General features: G+C 42.4%; 1 protein-coding gene across 1 annotated transcript in view; it reads right to left on the reverse strand.

The window, feature by feature from the left end:
* Positions 1-1,022: 1,022 nt before the first annotated feature.
* The window catches only part of LOC115597806 (uncharacterized PE-PGRS family protein PE_PGRS10-like), a 34,851-nt gene continuing 17,325 nt past the window's right edge, over positions 1,023-18,548 (reverse strand). Inside the window, exons 4-6 of the mRNA XM_030444634.1 lie at positions 14,604-14,744; positions 1,768-1,792; positions 1,023-1,145 (exon numbers count right to left, since the gene is read on the reverse strand). Coding sequence (XP_030300494.1) covers positions 1,023-1,145; positions 1,768-1,792; positions 14,604-14,744 — 289 coding nt within the window. The remainder of the gene's footprint in view (positions 1,146-1,767; positions 1,793-14,603; positions 14,745-18,548) is intronic.

Raw genomic sequence — 18,548 nt, forward strand, 5'->3', positions numbered from 1 at the left:
TTTTAAAAGTGGCGGCCGGTGCAATCTAATAAGAGGGGGGACACTTCAAGCAGCAGCAGCGGCCGGCAGCAGCACCCGTGGGGGCAGAGCGGAGGAAGCCCGGTGGTATATTACCCTGTTTGCTTTCCCTTTGATCCGTAGGAAATAGGTCCTGCACTGCGTGACCCATTAAACTAATAAGATTATAAAGATCAGCACGAGGGGATGGGGTGGCTAATGGTTCCCATCTGGCCCGGGTTTCAGCGTTATTAAAAACGGCGAGGAAGAGGGCTTGGGTTACAGGGCGGCGGTGAAAGCGGAGAGCGGGGACCACACATCGCACCAATTAGCGCGGCGGGGCGGAAGGGCCCGGGGAGCCGGAGGGGCTCGGGCCGCCCATAAACCACGGCGGGACATTTAGGGCCCGTGGCCCCGCCCCTCTTGACCACGCCCACTCCTGCATATACAAATAAGCGACGTCTCTATGCAAATGAGATCCCTGGCTCCGCCTCGGGCGGGTGGTGCGCTGGGCGGGATGATTTGAATAGCTCCACCCACAGGCGTGACGTCTGCGAAGCTTTCCTCCAATGAGAGCGCTCCTGGTCTCAGGTTGCTCCTGAGCACGCCCCCCCGCCCTCTCCACCTCCCCGGGGCACGCCCGCTCGTTGCACTTTCCAGCCAATAGCAGCGCAGAATGCAAATGAGGCGTGGGCGGTGCGCGTTTCGTGGGTGCGCATTGGGTGCGGAGCGCCGGAGCCGGTTGGCTCCGCCAAAGGGGGCGGAGGCGTCTCGCTATTGGCTGTCCGGCGGGGGCGGGACTGGCAGGAGGCGGGGTGGATGACGCAGTACGGGGCGGATGATGCATACGGGGCGGCTGACGCGCTATGGGGCGGCTGACGCGCTATGGGGCGGATGACGCGCTACGGGGCGGATGACGCAGAGCGTTCCCCGCCCCGCTCCTCCCCACCGCCTCCGCATCCCGCCTTCTCTCCGCCCCGTCCGGCCCTGAACCACCCACCGGGGCGGAGAACGTCCTTCTGAAGTCATTTGCGTGGCTCCGCCCTACTCCTCCCTGTCCCTGAGTCGCTGACGCTAACGCCCAACCCTCCGACCGTGTACTGGTAGGCCCCGCCCTGCAACCGTCGTTCTGAGGCTGCGTCTGTTTTCTTTTTAAGAAAAGGGGGGGGAAAAGGAAAAGAAAAAGACCTGAAGGGGTGCGGGCCGGATCGTTTGTAGGAGCAGAACCGCATCCCCCTGAAGCCTGTCGCTAATTGCCCCGAGCTGCCGGCGGGACGGGGGGGTACGGGGGGGGGGGGGGGCTGGGATCTCACTTGGGAGCCTAAAAGTCCCTTGGGAGCGGGTGACAGCCCCGGGGGGAGGAACGATCAAGTCAAGGCAAGAAGTGCTGACGTTAAAATACAGCTTTTTCCCTACAGCCGGGACTGGGAGAAGTTTGGGGGGGGGAAGAGAGGGCAGGTTGTGCTTATTTGTATCCTCCTCATTTCGTGTGTGACGGAGGAAAAAAAAATAATGTAAATTGCAGCTACTCCGTTAATAGCAAAGACACCGGTAATGAAACGCCGTCCCCCGAGCTGCTGAAGGAGTGATTAAGCACCAGTTTTAACCTTTCCCCAAGCCTCCCCTCTGCGATTTTTAAATGAAGCAAATAGTATTGGAACTATTCGCCCCCGGCAGCTTTGTGCTTTTTAAGTGCCCAAACTTTGCTTCGCAACAATTTAAGTGATTCTCTGAAGTGATTTAGGTGATCGTCTTGCCATAAGCGGTTACCTCGGCTTTTTTTCGTTGAAGTCGCCTTCAAAGCAGAATAAAACTTTTGATGGTCAATAAAGTCTTAAAGGCTCCGTTTTAAAGCGTTTATTTTTAGCTAACAGCTTAGGAATGAAGAACGTCTAAAGTGTAAATGTATCTATAAATGTGAATAAGCATTCTTCACTCTTCTTTACAATTGTTTTTTACTATTTGTCCCCTACTATTGAGAGACCATGATTCGCAAGCTGTTTTTCCCTGTATTTCTTGAGTATGCACTAATTAATCTCTGACAACAAAATTGCGGGGAAATAATATAGCAATATTTAAGGCTGTAGCAGGGACTTTGGATCTGAACACAGAGCTGGCCAAAAATCCATAAACGACGCGAAAATCTCAGAACAGCAAATAAATATTTCTTTCCAGTATTCTACAGCATGTTTGTACATGCGGGTGTTTTATAATGTACTCCTCTATATATTAAGGTTTTTTTCCATATTTATTCCAAACACGAAGTAAAAAAAACTTGCCATGTATTTCTTTAAGTGTACTGACAGCCCAAGAGACGAGGGTTCAGGTTCTGACACCTGGGCAAGTTTGGGCTCTGATACTCTAACTGCTAATGTAGTGAGTGCTTGCTATTTATTAGGACCACTTCTAGGATAAGTTGTTCGTAGCTTTTGCAAAAAATAGGGACAAAATCCCCGCTTAAGGATCAAGCAAACGAAAAAATTAAAATCCACCTAATGGAAAATAAATCTATTGAAAAGTCAAGGCAGTTACCTGAGGTGCTAGGTATGGCTCACTTTTATGGATCATACTCGGGTAGAAAATTGATAGAAGTGCAGGCAGTTTGTGGTGGCATTGAAAACTAAGTCAAGCTCAAGTTTGCTGTGTTAGAATATTTGGTGTATGACATTCCCTTGGAGTCTGAGAGAGGGAAGGGAGAGCCTGCAACTTTTATCTTTCTGTGCTTGACAGAATGCCTCCAGGGCAGTTATTTTTAGATTTAGAAGGTGGGTCTAATTTAATTCAAAATAGGTTAAATGCCTTCCCTTTCCCTTTCCCTTTCCCTTTCCTTTTCCCTTTCCTTTCCCTTTCCCTTTCCCTTTCCCTTTCCCTTTCCCTTTCCCTTTCCCTTTCCCTTTCCCTTTCCTTTCCTTTCCTTTCCCCACATTGTTAAAATTTTTCTGTATTTGCAGGCAAAAGCTAGCTGAATGGTTGTAGCATGCCCACACGACAGGACTAATTTATACCTTAATTATGTATTTTTCTAGACATTATCTGCTGCTTATTATTTAAAGACATTCTAAAGTATGCAAATAATTCCTTGGCTGTTCATATGAGAGTATTACAGATTCCTGATGAAGAGACAAAGGAGACAATACAACTGCATCAGCTTTGGTTACCTGAGCAGAATTGCTATGGGTAGGAACATCTTCCACTCTCTGGGGATATGTGATATTGACAGGTTTATATGCTACTGAAGTCCTGGGATTTAATTTTCTCAAACTGTAAAGGAGTTTTGATGGGTAAAGATACAGGAGGAAAAAAACACAAACAAACAAAAAACAAACAAAAAAAACCCCAGCAAAAATCTATAGCTGAACAACCAGTGTCACCTTATTTTTTTCATATCTTAAATCTTGTTTTAGTTTAACTTTCCAAATTACTTCTGAGATACAGATCATCAGCATGTCTAGAACTCAGTGCACAAGGTGCTACAGATCCAAAAAAGGATTTTTTTAAGGATTATGTAGCTGTGTGGATAATAGAAACTGAAGTACTGGTAATACATGCACATATAAGGGGTATTAATACTTACACATCAGCGTGTGACCAATAATTAGATTTATGTTGCTGAAAATTGTTTTTCAGGTTATTATTGCTGAAAACCTGGTGCAGGTTTTTTCCTAATTGCCTGTAATGGGTTTTCTTCTTGTCCCTTACTTTGAGTCATCTGGGACTGGTATGTCTGAAGCAGAACAATGAAATATATAAATCACTTTTATTTTTGCCCCTGCATATGTATATTTTCCTTTTGAATATCATAAATCAGTGTGTTCCCTTCTTCATCGAAGATCTGTTCTCCATTAAAATAACTGGGAGTCTTTCTGATAGACTTTGGAATATGCCCTAAAGGAATTCTGCAATGCATGTCATGCCAAAGAATAAATAAGCATGGAATTTTATTATATTTGCTTTTCTTGTTAACAAATCTTCTTAGATTTGTTATTGTTTGCACAACTGCTACATAACATTTTGCAGGTCTTCCACATTTATTTATTTGATGCCTAGGTGTTATGTAGGCAGCTACTCACAGATAGAAGGAGTAGACTAGTTAGTTAACTCTGCAGGGAGACCACAATAATTAATTATGGCAGCAAAGATTCAAGAATGGTTTACACCTGGGACTGTACTATTTAGTACAGTCTAACTCCCAAATTCTGCTTCCAATCCTGGGGACAAACCAGGTGTAAGAAAAAGAAAAAGAAAAAGAAAAAGAAAGAAAGAAAGGAAAAGGAAAAGGGAAAAGAAAAGGAAGAAAAAAAGAAAAGAAAAAGATAAAAAGAAAAAGAAAAGAAAAGAAAAAGAAAAGATAAGAAAAGAAAAGGAAAAGAAAGAGAAAAAAGAAAAGAAAAAAGGAAAAAGAAAAAAGGAAAAGGAAAAGGAAAGGAAAAGGAAAAGGAAAAAGAAAAGGAAAAAGAAAAGAAAAGAAAAGAAGAAAAAAGAAAAAAGGAAAAGGAAAGAGAAAAGGAAAAGGAAAAGGAAAAAGAAAAAGGGAAAAAGAAAAGAGAAGGGAAAAAGGAAACGAAAAGAAAAAGGAAAAAGGAAATGAAAAAGGGAAAGGAACGAAAAGAAGAAAATAAAGGAATAGAAAGAAGAAAAGAAAAGAAAAAGAAAAAGGAAAGGAAAGGAAAAGGAAAGGAAAAAGGAAAAGGAAAAAGGAAAAGGAAAAAGGGAAAGGAAAAGGAAAAGGAAAAGGAAATAAAGAGGAAGGAAGAAAACAAAAGAAAAGAGAAAGAGAAGGAAAAAGAAAAAAGAAAAAAAAAAGAAAAAAAAGAAAAAAAAAAAAAAAAAAGAAAAAAGAAATGAAAAAAGAGATATATGAATGTAACTTTATCTAAACATCAGATGTGTAAGAATGTGAATACTGCTCTGGAGATTCCTGGAACAAAAAGATGAGAATGTCGTATGATGAAATGATAAAGAAGCTCAAAGCTCTGTTCGGAGGCAAGGTCTCAGGCTGTTTCACACAGCAGCAGGAGCTTCTCCGGAGTCCGACTTCTGGAGGCTCCTCAGAACCGAAGGCAGGGTCGCAGCCCTCAGCTCTCACTGCGCACGAGTTGCAGGACAGGCAGTTCGGGATAGCGGGGCACTGAGGTAATTCTGTCATCAGCCACAGGAGGGTCGGGGCACCACAGCGAGGTTGAAATCTAACTCGGAGGGGTTGCCGCAGTTCTTCACTTAAATCTTATGGCAGCAAATCAGAATGAGTAAAGAATAAGGGAAGTGACGGGAGTGAATGTGATCTTGGTGAAACAAAAGCTGCGTTAGCTCAGGGTAGCACTGCCTCTCAACATGAGATGGCTTTGCATTTCTTGGACAGGTCTGTTTTTCAAATACACAGTTATGTCAATGCTTCAGTCTCTGTCTGTGCTGAACAGTTTTGTGTAACCTGTTTTGGTCATTCTGCACTTTTTCTCGTCAGTAAGCTGAAGTACCTGTTCCATGGTTTTTAACCATTAGAAACCTTGTTCAACACCAAAGGAGGCAACAATAGCAAAGGACAAAATCTCATTCCTGTGCCCGAACACACAGCAGTGGCAGAGGCACTGAGGAGCTGCTGTGTTTCAGATGCAAAGTCAGGGCCAGGTGTAAGGTTCAGTCTCCTCTAAGAGAGGCAGAAAAGCCTCTTAATGCCACTTAAATGGATGTCTCCATGCTGTCATCTGCCCCAACACAGCAAGTGGGGCTGCTGTGCCAGCCATATAGGGAGTGGGAGAACCCACAGCCAGGGGAGCCTGGGTGATCTGGTGATGTTCATGCTGCCACATCCCAGACCTGGGCAGCCTGTGTGTCTGTCACTTTTCTCAACCCAAACATCTGCCCTTGCACACCCACCTTCCCAGCTCAGAGACAGGGGTGCCAGGAAGGGACAGGCTGGCTCTGGGGTGGAAGAACAGATAATGCTGCCAGCTCAAAACAGAAAAGACTGAATTTGTCTGCAGAAATAATGTCATCAAGTGCACATTAGAGGCCAGCCGGTCTCTCCTTTGCCATAGCATAACTGTAATTTGCCTGTTCCCCAGAGCTTTACTAGTACATAATTTTCAGATTATCACTTCCATCTTGTGAATATGGAGAAGCTGCTACAGTAGAGTTCATCCTCAGGAGAAAATATTATGCATTTTAAATTACTCTCCTTGTCTTTTCCCTGCAGATATATTTTGTGCTAACAGGGATTCCAATCTCCAGCACAAACTCAAGAACAACATGGTGAACTATAATCATTATTGGACCTGTTAGGTCTATTGTGGAAATAAATCTGCTGTGAACCAACATTTCCCCTTATATGTTTCACAGAGAGACAGTAACCCTTCTGCTGTCAATGAATTAATTTGCTAAAAGAAGCTGGAGTTCATAGATAAATCTTGAGATTGTTTCTCATTTACATATTAGCTTAGCATTTATGTGCACTTCTAGTTGTGTGATACTCCTGGGGGCAATCCAGGAAACAGTATGAATCATCTAACGTGTGAAAGTTAGGCTACAATAGAAGGGGGAAAGCTACCTTTTTCTTTGGGTTATTTTTTGTTTGCTTTGGGGTTTTTTGTTGTTTTGTTTTTTGGGGTTTTGTTTTGTTTTGTTTTTTTTAAGTTTGAATTATTTGGAATGGACTTTGTGAATACTTTAATTATCTAGCACTGTATTCATAGTATTCCAGAGTAGGTTTTGCAGCTGTCTGATGTTGAACCACGCTTGAGGAAAGCTTTCTGTGCCGGGACTCATTCAGGGTGCCTGTTATCCTAAGGACTGCTGGTGAGGGCTTGTGTCTCAGACACAGATTGGTTTTTTCTTTTTATTTATGGTTAAGAACCCAGGTCAGAGGCATAACTGAAAGCAGGACCAGTGTACTTTCTATTTCCTGTGGAGTCCCCAGAGCTCTAGTTTGAAACCATTACTGTTCTTAATTAATGATTTGCCAGCTGTCTGCACTAATTTTATAGCATTTATGTATGCAGAGCCATTGTGTCTCAGATTCCTGCTATGGAGTCCTGTGTGTGAGACACTGCAATTACAAAACCAGCATCACACTTACATGTTCATTTGTTATTTTGAATGTAGTCTGATCCCAGATAAATTCCCTTTAGCTTTTCAAATTGGACAGTTAGCAGCAACGGGGTTCTATTTTGGGGCATTTTAGACATTTTCATTTCAGATCTTTTCTTGGTTTAGGGAAGCAATACACTAGGACAAAGGCAAAGTGACCTTCTGCTGCTTCTTATTTTGAGGATATACCAGAGTAAAACCAGAGTGAAAATGCTGGGCACTACAGTGCATTAGCCAGACAGATTCTTACAGAAAACATAATTTCTATTTGTCTTTGTCACTGTCCCATTACCCTGAATGCCTATACTCAGCTGTGATGTATGGCTTTGCTTGCCACTTTCCATTACCCCTTCATAAACTGCTCATTTTTAGATTTTTTTTTCTGAAGGTTTGGGAAACCAGATGGTAGCAGTAACAAAATTCCCCCTGACCAAGGCCATTTTGCTGTAGCAGTCCTGCAGTTACAGTTGGCTAAAGGTTGGGTTGTTTTTTGTTTTGCTTTGTTTCGTTTTTTCATTCTCTCCTTTGAGGGTTTGTGTCCATGTGGGCTGTTAAGCAGCTGTAGGATTTCTGCCAGAAATGGCAATATTTCAGTGGTGGCTGACTGTACACACACACCATACAGTTTATAGAGTGGGATCTTGCTACTCCGGAACTGATTAATCTGAATGGCTGTGTTAGTGTTTGGGCTAATTCTGACCTCCTGCTGCTTCTAGTTCCTCTACAAGCTTTATATTTTTCATATCTACTCCTTGAAGTTATTGTTTAATTTCTGTACTATTCCCTGTAGCCAAAAGACTCCTTCCTAGTGAGAAAAAATTTTTCAAAAAATTTAAAAATCATGAGTTTAAAGCATCTACATAATTCTCGCTTTAAAAAAGAGCAATAGTTTAAAATGAATGTGAAAATAAAGCAATATTATGGTAATTCCAGTTTTCAGTAATCTGAACAATTATATAGTCCCTATGCCCTTGAATTAACAAAGTTTCATTGTATTCAAGTTTAAAGCAGTAAATGGCAAAATTTCCACAGAAACCAAGGGAAGGTGCAATGGTTTGGAGTCTTTTGAAATAGGCAGTGTTATACAAATGTTGAATTACCAAAGTAACAAAAAATTTAGGTCAGCTGGTTGGTTTATAGGCATATGTATAACACAGGTGTGATCTGAAGAATTACAGTTCTCCTCTAAAGCCAGGTTGTGCTTGTTTCTATATCACTTTTACACTCTCCTGATTCAGCAGTCTGCAGCTTCTGCTGTCTTTATCAGATCTGGTCATTTATGGGCAAATGCCTTTCAAATAAGCACCTTTAAATGCTTGCCTATATGTTGAATTATTATGATCATAAAGTGAGGTAGAAAAAGACTCTTAGATAACAGCAGGCACAAAATACACCAGAGGATTTATCTTTTCCTCCTCCCCAGACCTTCTATCCCAAGCAATCCTTTTCAATATTGAACAGATCTGAGAACAATCCAATCCACAAGGTCAAGATAGGGTCAGATTTTCTGACCTGCTTGCCCCCACCTCTTGATAATCTAGAAATGAAAATCAATTCTTGTCTTTGAGCTTGTGAGGAGCTCATAATTGCTTTAGACTAAAGCACCGAGTGCCTGCTTTTTCTGCCACCTTTCAATTCTTGAAGATGGGGATGTCATTTTTCAAGTCGGGTGCACTGTCAGGATTAGATTGCATGGTAGCCAAGTAGAAAGATTTTTGTTCAGAATGAGATTTTTTCTCATCACTATGCCTTTTACTGAGGTCCAAAAAAAATATTTTTTTTTCCAGTGTTATCCAGAGGGATATCATAATATGCTTTGAGCAAATTATGTGTGGAAAACAATTTTTTTCTTAGGGCCAAAACTGAAAATATTTTGTAGCAGTTGGAAATCATAGTTAAATAGAAACTGAAGCTAAATTATGTTCTTGATCTTTTATCTACACTTTCTGACACAAATCATACTGGTCAAATGTGGATAGAATTACTTTTTTTTTTTTTTTTTCCTAGCCTTTTAGCAGACTGAAGTAAAATGTGTTATCTTTTCCATTATGATAGACCATTTCTAAGTCATTTTGGGTTGCTGCCAGTTGCTGTCCTGCAAATGAGTTTGTATGTGGCCATAGCCCCTCTCTGACAGGGCTTACCTGGCACTGTGGGCTCTGACAGGCAGGTAACTTCCCTGGGAGTCAGGAGAGTGGGGCTGGGAATATGGTCCCACCAAACTCCCAGTTAGGGGAGGAGAGAATTTGCTTAGAACCATATTTCCTTCTGATAATAAATCCTATGTGAGCCTGTAATCTCAAATCTTCAACACTTTTTCTGCAACAGTTGCCAAAATGGAGAAAATAGAGATCCACCTTTTTTATGTGAAAGACCCTGAGGACCTTGTGGGGAAAGTTCAATGAAAGAGTGATTTATGACTCATTTTTCTCCATTTTTTTCCTTTTCGTTCCTCACAAATATGTATATATTTTAATCTATCCTGAATAAAAATACCTTTGAGATACTGGTGAAGACTGGAGTTTTACTGTTTTTGTCACTCATGCCTAGTATTATGATTGTTATCTAAAGAAAGGTCACCCTCACCTTTGGGGAAGAAGAACATATTTATGTGAATTTGTTCCTGTGATTTTCAGAAGTTCTGCTGAACCACTTCCTCACTTCTGATAGTACAGTTATTCAACATTCCTACATTAAAATTAGACTATCCTTCTGCTGCTAAGATTTGTGATGTGGCCATAAGAGCCATTTAGATGACAAAAGAAACCATAAGTAAGATAGTGATTTATTGCTAGAATTATTTAATTTTTTAAAATATAGACTGAATTAACATTTTAATATATTTTTTTACCTGATTTGGCTGCTGAATGTTTCAGTAAGGAAAACTGCCAAGAACTGTGGTAAAATAAAGCCTAAATTTTGTCAGCAAATGGGGGTACAAAATCAATTGCTAGCAATAGTTTACAAGCTAGTGGAAAAAAAAGATGGAAGGAAGGACAATCCTTGCTTTATATCCTTGTGAGGTGAGCAAAATAAAGGCAGCATTACAGTAAAATAATTTTTTTATTTATTTTATTTTATTTTTTTTTAGCTCCGTGCTGGTTCCTGGCTCTTGCTTTCAAAGACTGTTGCAACAGGTAAACTCTCAGAATGAATTCACTTTGAAACCACAGAAAGTCTGATCTGCGGATGGCAGTATCAATCCTTCTTCTCTGACAAGAAAAAGCAAAATAGAAGGGAATCTTTCAACAAAGCAAAACCTATTTCTCTACTGGTACCAGCTGGATCAGGGAAACTGCATCAGGGAATGGCAGCAGAGTCTTTCTTCCATCTTTCTTCTCTCTACGGATTGATCCTTCCTCTTCTCAGGCCAGTCTCCAGGTGGCACAACCTTACTAGTGTTGGTGGGAGGGAGCTTGAAACCAAAGGCCCATCTTTATGCTTCTTGATGCCAGAGAGAACTGCACCCACTGCTTTGGAATTTTGCATTTTGAATTGCACTAATTGATACCAAGAATTTTAAACTGAAAGAAGGTAGATTTTGGTTATATATTAGGAAAAAATTCTTCACTGTGAAGGTAGTAAGATATCAGAATCCATTGCCTAGGGAGGTTGTTGAGGCCTTTCCTTGGAAGTGTTCAAGGCCCGGTTGGACAGGGATTGGAGCAGTCTGGTCTAGTAGGAGGTCTCCCTGCCCATGCAGGGGGGTTGGAACTTGATGATCTTTTATGTCCTTTCCAACCCAAATCATTCTATGAATTGATGGATTGTGTAAGGAGAGCGACCAAGAACTGCAGTAAAATAAACCCTAAATAATAAATTCCAAACAAAACAAGTGTTGCTCTTGAATAGGGAGTGAAATAACATGTATTTTAATCAGTTAGGACCCAAGTTTTACTCAGGTACAAGCTGTGCTCAGAACCACAGATGTCTCTTCCCTGTATTAATGCATAGAATAAAGATATTTTTTTCCATCCAATGTGACCAGAAACACCAAACTCTTCAGTTTACAGTCCTATGCTTGGTACGCTGTCCCTGTAAGGCAAGTTATGGTTTCTGGGGCAGAAGAGGAACATTCTGAAGTTCTAAGGGATTTATTGTATCTCAGCTGTTGTTAAAATGTAACTTTAACTTTGAATGTCCTGTGACTATTGCTTGACCTTGTGCTGTTCTTAGAGAAAACAGTTACCATCTCACTATTGTTTCTTTTTCCTCACTGCCTGCCTTCTCTGTGCAGAGAAGTCCCAGGTCTTGAAGTGAGCACAGAGGTGCTAACAGACTTCCCTTCTGTTTCTCAAGTAAAAAAAAAAAAAAAATAGAAAGAAAAAGAAAAACATTTTGCAACTAAATGTAAATCAAGAGCGAGAGTAACTTTTCTTAATTTTTTTGTTTTGCTTTTGATAATTATACCATATCCCTATAATACGTTCTACACTGAATTATTGATATGCACTTTCAACCTCAGCCCCTGTGTCCCACTGTTGCTTCTGACAGGAATAACAAACACACTTCCCTCTTTAACATCCCTCTCTAGTGGCTAAAGACAAATATTTATCACCACCTTCCTTGCCTGCATGCATTGTGTGAGCTGTGGATGTTAAGCTCAATTGCACAATTTTTTTCCCATTATTTCTTGCTCCCATGAGCTCAGTCTGGGGCCTGGGGTCTGTCCTGCTCATAGGACTGGGATGGCCATGAGGTCCCTGCTGTGTGTGCAGACAGCTGGGCATGCGGTGTGATAGAGAAGGGCATGTTGCTTTCAGAGTCTGCAAGCTAGGGAGAGAGGAGGTTTCTTCCTATAACTTTTGGGAAATAGGGTCTCTGAGACCCCCTTGGTGACCCCATTTTTACAGTCTTTTTTTTGACAGTTTTTTACTTTTACAGGTGCAGCAGTGTCTAGGTTGACAATTTCCAAAACCTGATGACTGTAGTATCTCCTGTTTAGGAGCTCTGGCCTGAACCACATGAAGAAGTCCAAGCAGCACTTTAGCAGCCAGACATGGCAACCATAACTTCTTTTCTCTTTCCTTTCCTTCTCTTCTCTTCTCTTCTCTTCTCTTCTCTTCTCTTCTCTTCTCTTCTCTTCTCTTCTCTTCTCTTCTCTTCTCTTCTCTTCTCTTCTTCTCTTTCTCTTCTCTTCTCTTCTCTTCTCTTCTCTTCTCTTCTCTTCTCTTCTCTTCTCCTCTTCTCTTCTCTTCTTCTCTTCTCTTCTCTTCTCTTCTTTCTCTTCTCTTTCTCTTCTCTTCTCTTCTCTTCTCTTCTCTTCTTCTCTTCTCTTCTCTTCTCTTCTCTTCTCTTCTCTTTCTTCTCTTCTTTTTCTTTTATTTTGCTTTTTCTTTTCCCCCAGTGGCATTTCATTTTGACTTGCAAAGCTACTTCAAAGGCAGTGCTTCAGACTCTCAGCATACTCAGGGCTCTATTAAGTCATATGGCTGCTGGATGTTGATCTAGATCCAAACCACCTCAAAAATAACCTACCCAGAGGCCTTCACTGAACAGGAGCAATATTTCCTTTTTTAGTCTTACTTAAACTAAACAGCAATGTGTACTATATGGGTAGCACGAATGGTAGATAAATCTAGGTTCTGGTTTTGACATGGAATGGTATTGCTAATAGAAGAAAAATGTTTCGCACAACTTCTGTATAAATCATGGTGGTTTTTTTTTTAGAAGATTAAACAATGGTTTGGTCCCTCAGGATATTCATGAACAGATGAAACATTAGCCACTGGGTCTTAAATGTTTTATAAATCTGCAGTACATTCCTGTGGTGGAGAAATAAAGAAACATGATTTATGAGTCAGCAGTCTATGGAGGAATAGTTACTTTTGCAGAGACGGGGCTGCACACTAGGTAGGTTTGGTACATTTTTGCTTATCAAAATCCAGAATAGTCTCAGATGAGTCACAGTTGTGCAGTGAGTTGCAGCTCATCATGCATGAAAGGTAAATTGCACATTAAATACAGGATTTATTTGCTTGCATGCAACAGTTGCATCTCTGGACTTGCAAGATCCAGGTTACCGGACAAACAGTGGATGCAGTAAAAATCCAAGGAAGCACAATTCCCCTGAATTTTTAATGCAAATACAGTATGAGGTAACCTTTATAGCACAGGCTATCTGGCAGCCCTAGAATAGGGTCAGGTCACAGTCTGCCCTAAACATATAGCAGAGAACTTCTGCAAGGGCCCTGAAGAGGCGAAAAGATTGTTCTGGGCTCAAATACAATGTTGACCCCAGGAAGATGGAGAGCAAGTTTGGGTTATCCGAGACCTACTACCCATAACAGCACGGGTGAGACCTGTCCTTATGCCCACGTCCATGCTTAGTCTCTGGGACAGCACTCAACAGGAGGACTTCACCATGGATTATTAAGTATCTGAAGATGTCCACAGGCCTCCAGTGGAATTTTCCAAAAAGGAATGTCACCACCCAAACCCTGTTGTTTCCAGTGATTGGGCTGTGCTTGGGTTTCTTGGAAACCTTCTACATTATGTATGGAAACCTCGTGAAGTTCAACAAAGCCAAGTGCAAGATCCTGCACACGGACTGGAGCAATCCCAAGCACAAATGCAGGCTGAGCAGAGAATGGATTGAGAGCGGTTCTGAGGAAAAGGACTTGGGATGTTGGCTGATGAAAAGCTCAACATGACCCAGCAATGTGTGCTCAGACAGAGCCCCAAAGCCAACTGTATCCCGGGCTGCATCAGGAGAAGTATGACCAGTAGGTCAAGGAAGGTGATTCTTCCCTTCCACTCCACTCTCATGAGAACCCCTCTGGGGTACTTTCTCCAATTATGGGGACCCCAACATAAGAAGTACATGGACCTGCTGCAGTGAGTCCAGAGGAGGGCCACAGAGATGGTGAGAGGGCTGCAGCACCTCTGCTATGAGGACAGGCTGAGAGACCTGGGGTGGTTCAGCCTGGAGAAGAGAAGGCTCCAGGGAGAGATCTTATAGCAGCCTTTCGGTGTCTGAAGGGGCCTACAGGGAAGATGGAGAAGGATTTTTTTTACAAGAGTATATAGTGATCAAATGAGTGACAATGCCATTAATCTGGAAGAGGTTGGATCCAGGTTAGAAATTAGGGAGCCATTCTGTCCTGTGTGGGTGGTGAGACAGGTTGCTCAGGGAAGTTGAAGGCTGGGAGAAGCTGCAACTAGATGATCCCTTCCCACTCAGAGCATTCTGTGACTATTCAGCAAATAAACCACGAAGCTGGGGGCTGACTCCTTCCTCCAAGAGCGGTCAACAAATGCTGAGCGGGCCTCTTAGAGATGGTTTGTCCTGCCAGGGTGGGTGCCCTCTCAGGGGAGGATCCTCCTCTCCCCTCCTCTCCCCCCGCTTCCTGAGGCGGCGGCGCGGCGGCCATGCTGCGGGCGGGCAGCAGGGGGCGCTCCGGGACCGCGCAGGGTGCAGCGGCGGAGGCAGCGCCGGGCCCCGCCCGCCGGTTCCGTGTCCATCGTTTCAATGACTGTAATTAAAGGAACGAGTCTGTGTCCGGTTCTGTGTGTGCCGGTACCCGCGTGTGCCGTCGCCACACCCGTGTGTAGGTGTAGCCACATGCATGCGCGCTCGTCTGCGCCCAGGTATCTGGGCAGACGCGCTGTTCCCGCAGGCAGCATCACGGGTACCAGGGCTGCCGGTGCCGCCCAGCCCCGCCCTGCACACCCCCAGTTATTAGAGATCGGAGACCAAAGAGTGTGCAAAAATCAAAAGAGGAGTACAAATAAACCCAGTCCTGGGTCCATTCAGTAGGACTTCAAGGTATAACCGAATTAATTTCAAAGGCTGAGGTCCAAGCCTTCGGAACACAGGCTACATTGCACAGAGTCTGTTTATTCAAGCTAGCAACTTCAGAATCAAAAGCTTCTCTTAAAATTATCAGGCAGTTGCAGTCAGCTGTGTGTGCTTTTCCTGACTTGCTGTGGTCTTGCTAAGATGGCTCTTTTAGGTTTGGGGAAATGGAGATGATGACAATCATCATACCCTATCACTTACATCTCACATAAGTCCAGTCAGTTATAACCACATGGTAATATATAATTAATTAAATATCAAGGCCTGTCTGTCCATTTCTGCTCTGTAGCCAGTGATATTGATCTTTGTGCTTCTGAGGTTGAGAGTTAAATAACTTTATTCTTGTGCTGCTGGCTGATTGATAACAGAAGGCAACAGCTTGCATTTTTTTTGTTTCCACAATGAAGCATTGTTCAGGAACATAATAATTTAGTGATACTGTGAGGTTAGCTTATTGTCTCCCTGGGCAATCATCTCAAGTTTGGCCTGGAATACTTGTGAGCTTTTGTTCTGTGAATAAAGGCACAGATTAATTTGAAATCCAAATCTTTTTAGAATATGGAGCAAAGCCTGCTCTCAGCTACGGACAGGCAATCAGTGCCAGGCAGGCTATGATGCTATTTCAGATTTACTCGAATATAAAACAAAGTTTAAAATGGCCTTTTAAAATTGCTTATGTATTTTCTGTGTGTCTTGTGCAACCATCATAGAGCTCATCATTGCTTTGGTAACATGTTTAAGAAGGGTTTTTTTTTCATATTTTAAGCCTAAGCACTACCAGGCAATGCTGAGACAGCAACCCAGAAACTCAGAGCACAGCCCAGAGCAAATAAAATACCTTTTGTTTCACCTGTAACCTGGAGAGAGGGGAAAAAATAAATAAATAAAGTTCATTCTGATATAAAAATAAAGTTTTACATGATAGTGTATCTTCACATGAATAGGTTTTGGGGAAGCAGCATCTAACCTGGACTGGGCTTTCTCCAAGCCCTGTGAGTATGGGAAAGGTGGTGCCCTCAAAGTTTGTGTTACACCTACTAGGGCCCTTCTGGGCTGCAGAGGAAAAATGAGGGGTAGGACAGGAAGAAGGAAACATTTTACATTGAAGCTTTGGCTTCGTGGCAGAATGGAGAAGATGAGAAACCTCTGCATTGACCCTGAGAAATGCAAAACAAAGAGAAAACACAGCAGCTGTTTGTTTTCATGTTGATAAATTCCTCAAGCAAAAGCTGGAAAATGCTGGACATGACCACCAAGCTCAGCAAGCCCAGCTTTAACCCCATGTTCCTTGGCATGGAGTTGTAGTGAGAACTTTGCTTCTTCTCATCATTCAAAATACTGAATGGCTGTCCGGAGCCAGCCACAGCTGGGCAGCAGTGCTGCTGCCACCTTCACCACTGTGGTCAGCTTTGCTCAGAGCTCTCTGCCCACCTCCTCAATAGCCTAATGAGCAGTCCATCCAGAAAAGGAGCCCTTGGAACAACAACCCACAATGTACGTGTGGGAAATAATAATCAAATGTCTCCCTTCCCACATTTTCCTTTCTAGAGGGGCCAGAGATTTGGTATTAGCAGATGAGAGAGTGTTTGTGACCAGAGAGGGACACATCATGTTGGCATCTGGAGGCTGGTATTGTTGTTCATCCGTCTTGTCACATGTGATTCAAAAAAGTAAAGATGGAGCCAAGAAGCATCTGAATGCTCTTTGCTTGTGAAAAGACCAAAGCCTCAGCTAGCCAGCTGTGAAGGGCACAGATATCCCCTGCTGTTAAACTCTTCCTTTCACTTGCAAAAGGACCTTCACTCTTCCTTGCAAAAGGAATTCCTTTTTAACCTAAACCATTCTCTGATTCTGTGAAAACCATTTCACCTGGATTCACCTCATTTTCACTCATGTAGGTTTCCCTTGCACTATTGCCCCTTGGGGCACCATGCAAGACATTTTATACAATAAGGACAGTGCCCTAATAGATCACTTCCACCTTCACAGACAAAAAGGCTTCTTTGTCAGGGGCTAGAGGGACATGCTAAACCTGACTTCCCAGATTTCTTCCTGCTGTGAGAGCAGAAAATCTGTTGGTGAACTTCCCTGAATGTATTTTAGAGTTCTGACAGTATCAGGAATAATCAAGGAAGCAATTCTGTTCTCTCACCCATGTCTCCCCTTTCCATGTCTGCTGAGGCTGTCCAAGTGCTCAATTTTTATTTTTTTGGGTGTAGGCTTCTGGTCTTCTAAGAGCCACATCAAAACAAGTTAATTCATCTCAGTGAAGTCATTGAGAAGTCTGGTGATCAAGCAGTGATAGGCCAGGTCCCATAATGATGCCATTTGTTGGTTTCTGTTACTGTTTTCTGAAATGCACACAAGGAATGCCACACTCTGTCTTCTAAGTAACATTTTTGCTATAAGAAGAGGGCCCACAAGGTGGCTCAGGTGGAAAACAATTGCAGAATTTTTGATCTCAGATTAGCACACACAGGACTAGGATAGGAAAGGGCTGCTCTGAAACGTCTACTTGAGACTGTCCCAAAAAATCTGTTGATGTTAATTCAGCTAATGAATAAGAGATGGAGACCTCTGCATCTGTGGCAGTCAGTGCTGAGGGGACCTTATCTCATACCTACTCCAGAGACCAAGGGCTGAGAAATAATAGCTTGGATGTGCAAAGAAATTTGTATCCTTGTGATACAGATCTAAGGACCCTGCCCTTCTGATTTGCCTGCAGGTAACTTTTCCAAAAATTAAAAGTACCCAAGTAAGACTGAAAAGCAGGCATCTGTCAGCATTTTCTTCTGAGTCAGCCAAGGAAGTTTCTGTTGAACCAAGAGTTGCCTCTCATGTTTGGCAAATCCTTTCCAAAGCCTGTGAAGTACTGTGTACTATTACAAGATATTTACAAATGGAGAAGCACAGAATCTGTGTGGCTAACGAACTGCTCATGGCAATAATTCATTATCCTGCAGTTCATAATGTATGATTAGCCACGGGGTATTGTTTTTGCTCTCTGAGTAGATGATGGGACATTTAACAGTTGAATGATGAGAGGAGAACAATATGAAAGCCTGCTGATATAAGTTTTGTGTAATTCAGTATTTGTAGGCTATCATTTATTTCCCCTTGAATCATCTGAAAAGTCACACAAGACACAAGCGAAACAAACCTATCAGTAGCCTGAAATTACATGCAAGTCTGTCCTAGCAGATATGTAGAAATTTCTTCACAACACAGCCTGAACTATCATCTGACTTAGGTTCTGTGCCAATGGTATTTTACTTCCAAATGTCAAGTTCAGAAAGTGACAGTACAATTAGAAGAAAAGTTATTTCTACATCAACCCCATTGCAGTTTTGAAGAAGTATCAAGTAAGCAAAATAATATACATGATATTAGGGAGATAGATGGCAGGGCCTGAATTGCCTGAATAGGGCAGATTATAGTACAGCAGTTATCTGATGTTTTACTTTGTGCTTGCATAAAACAGCTGCCAAATAAATTGTTACTCTCTTTGCTAAAAAGTCACAGTTGAAAGGTGATGAGATGGATGGTTTGGTAAAGTGAGACTAGTCCTTAGCTAGCAAAGACTGGCTCTTCTGATCTCTGTCCCGTATGGTTCCAACTACAATACATAAAGCCTTTCCAATGAAGTGTAGCGGAGGCTCATCTAACT

Source organism: Calypte anna, chromosome 2 (assembly GCF_003957555.1).
Source record: "Calypte anna isolate BGI_N300 chromosome 2, bCalAnn1_v1.p, whole genome shotgun sequence".
In the NCBI taxonomy this organism is placed as follows: Eukaryota; Metazoa; Chordata; class Aves; order Apodiformes; family Trochilidae; genus Calypte; species Calypte anna.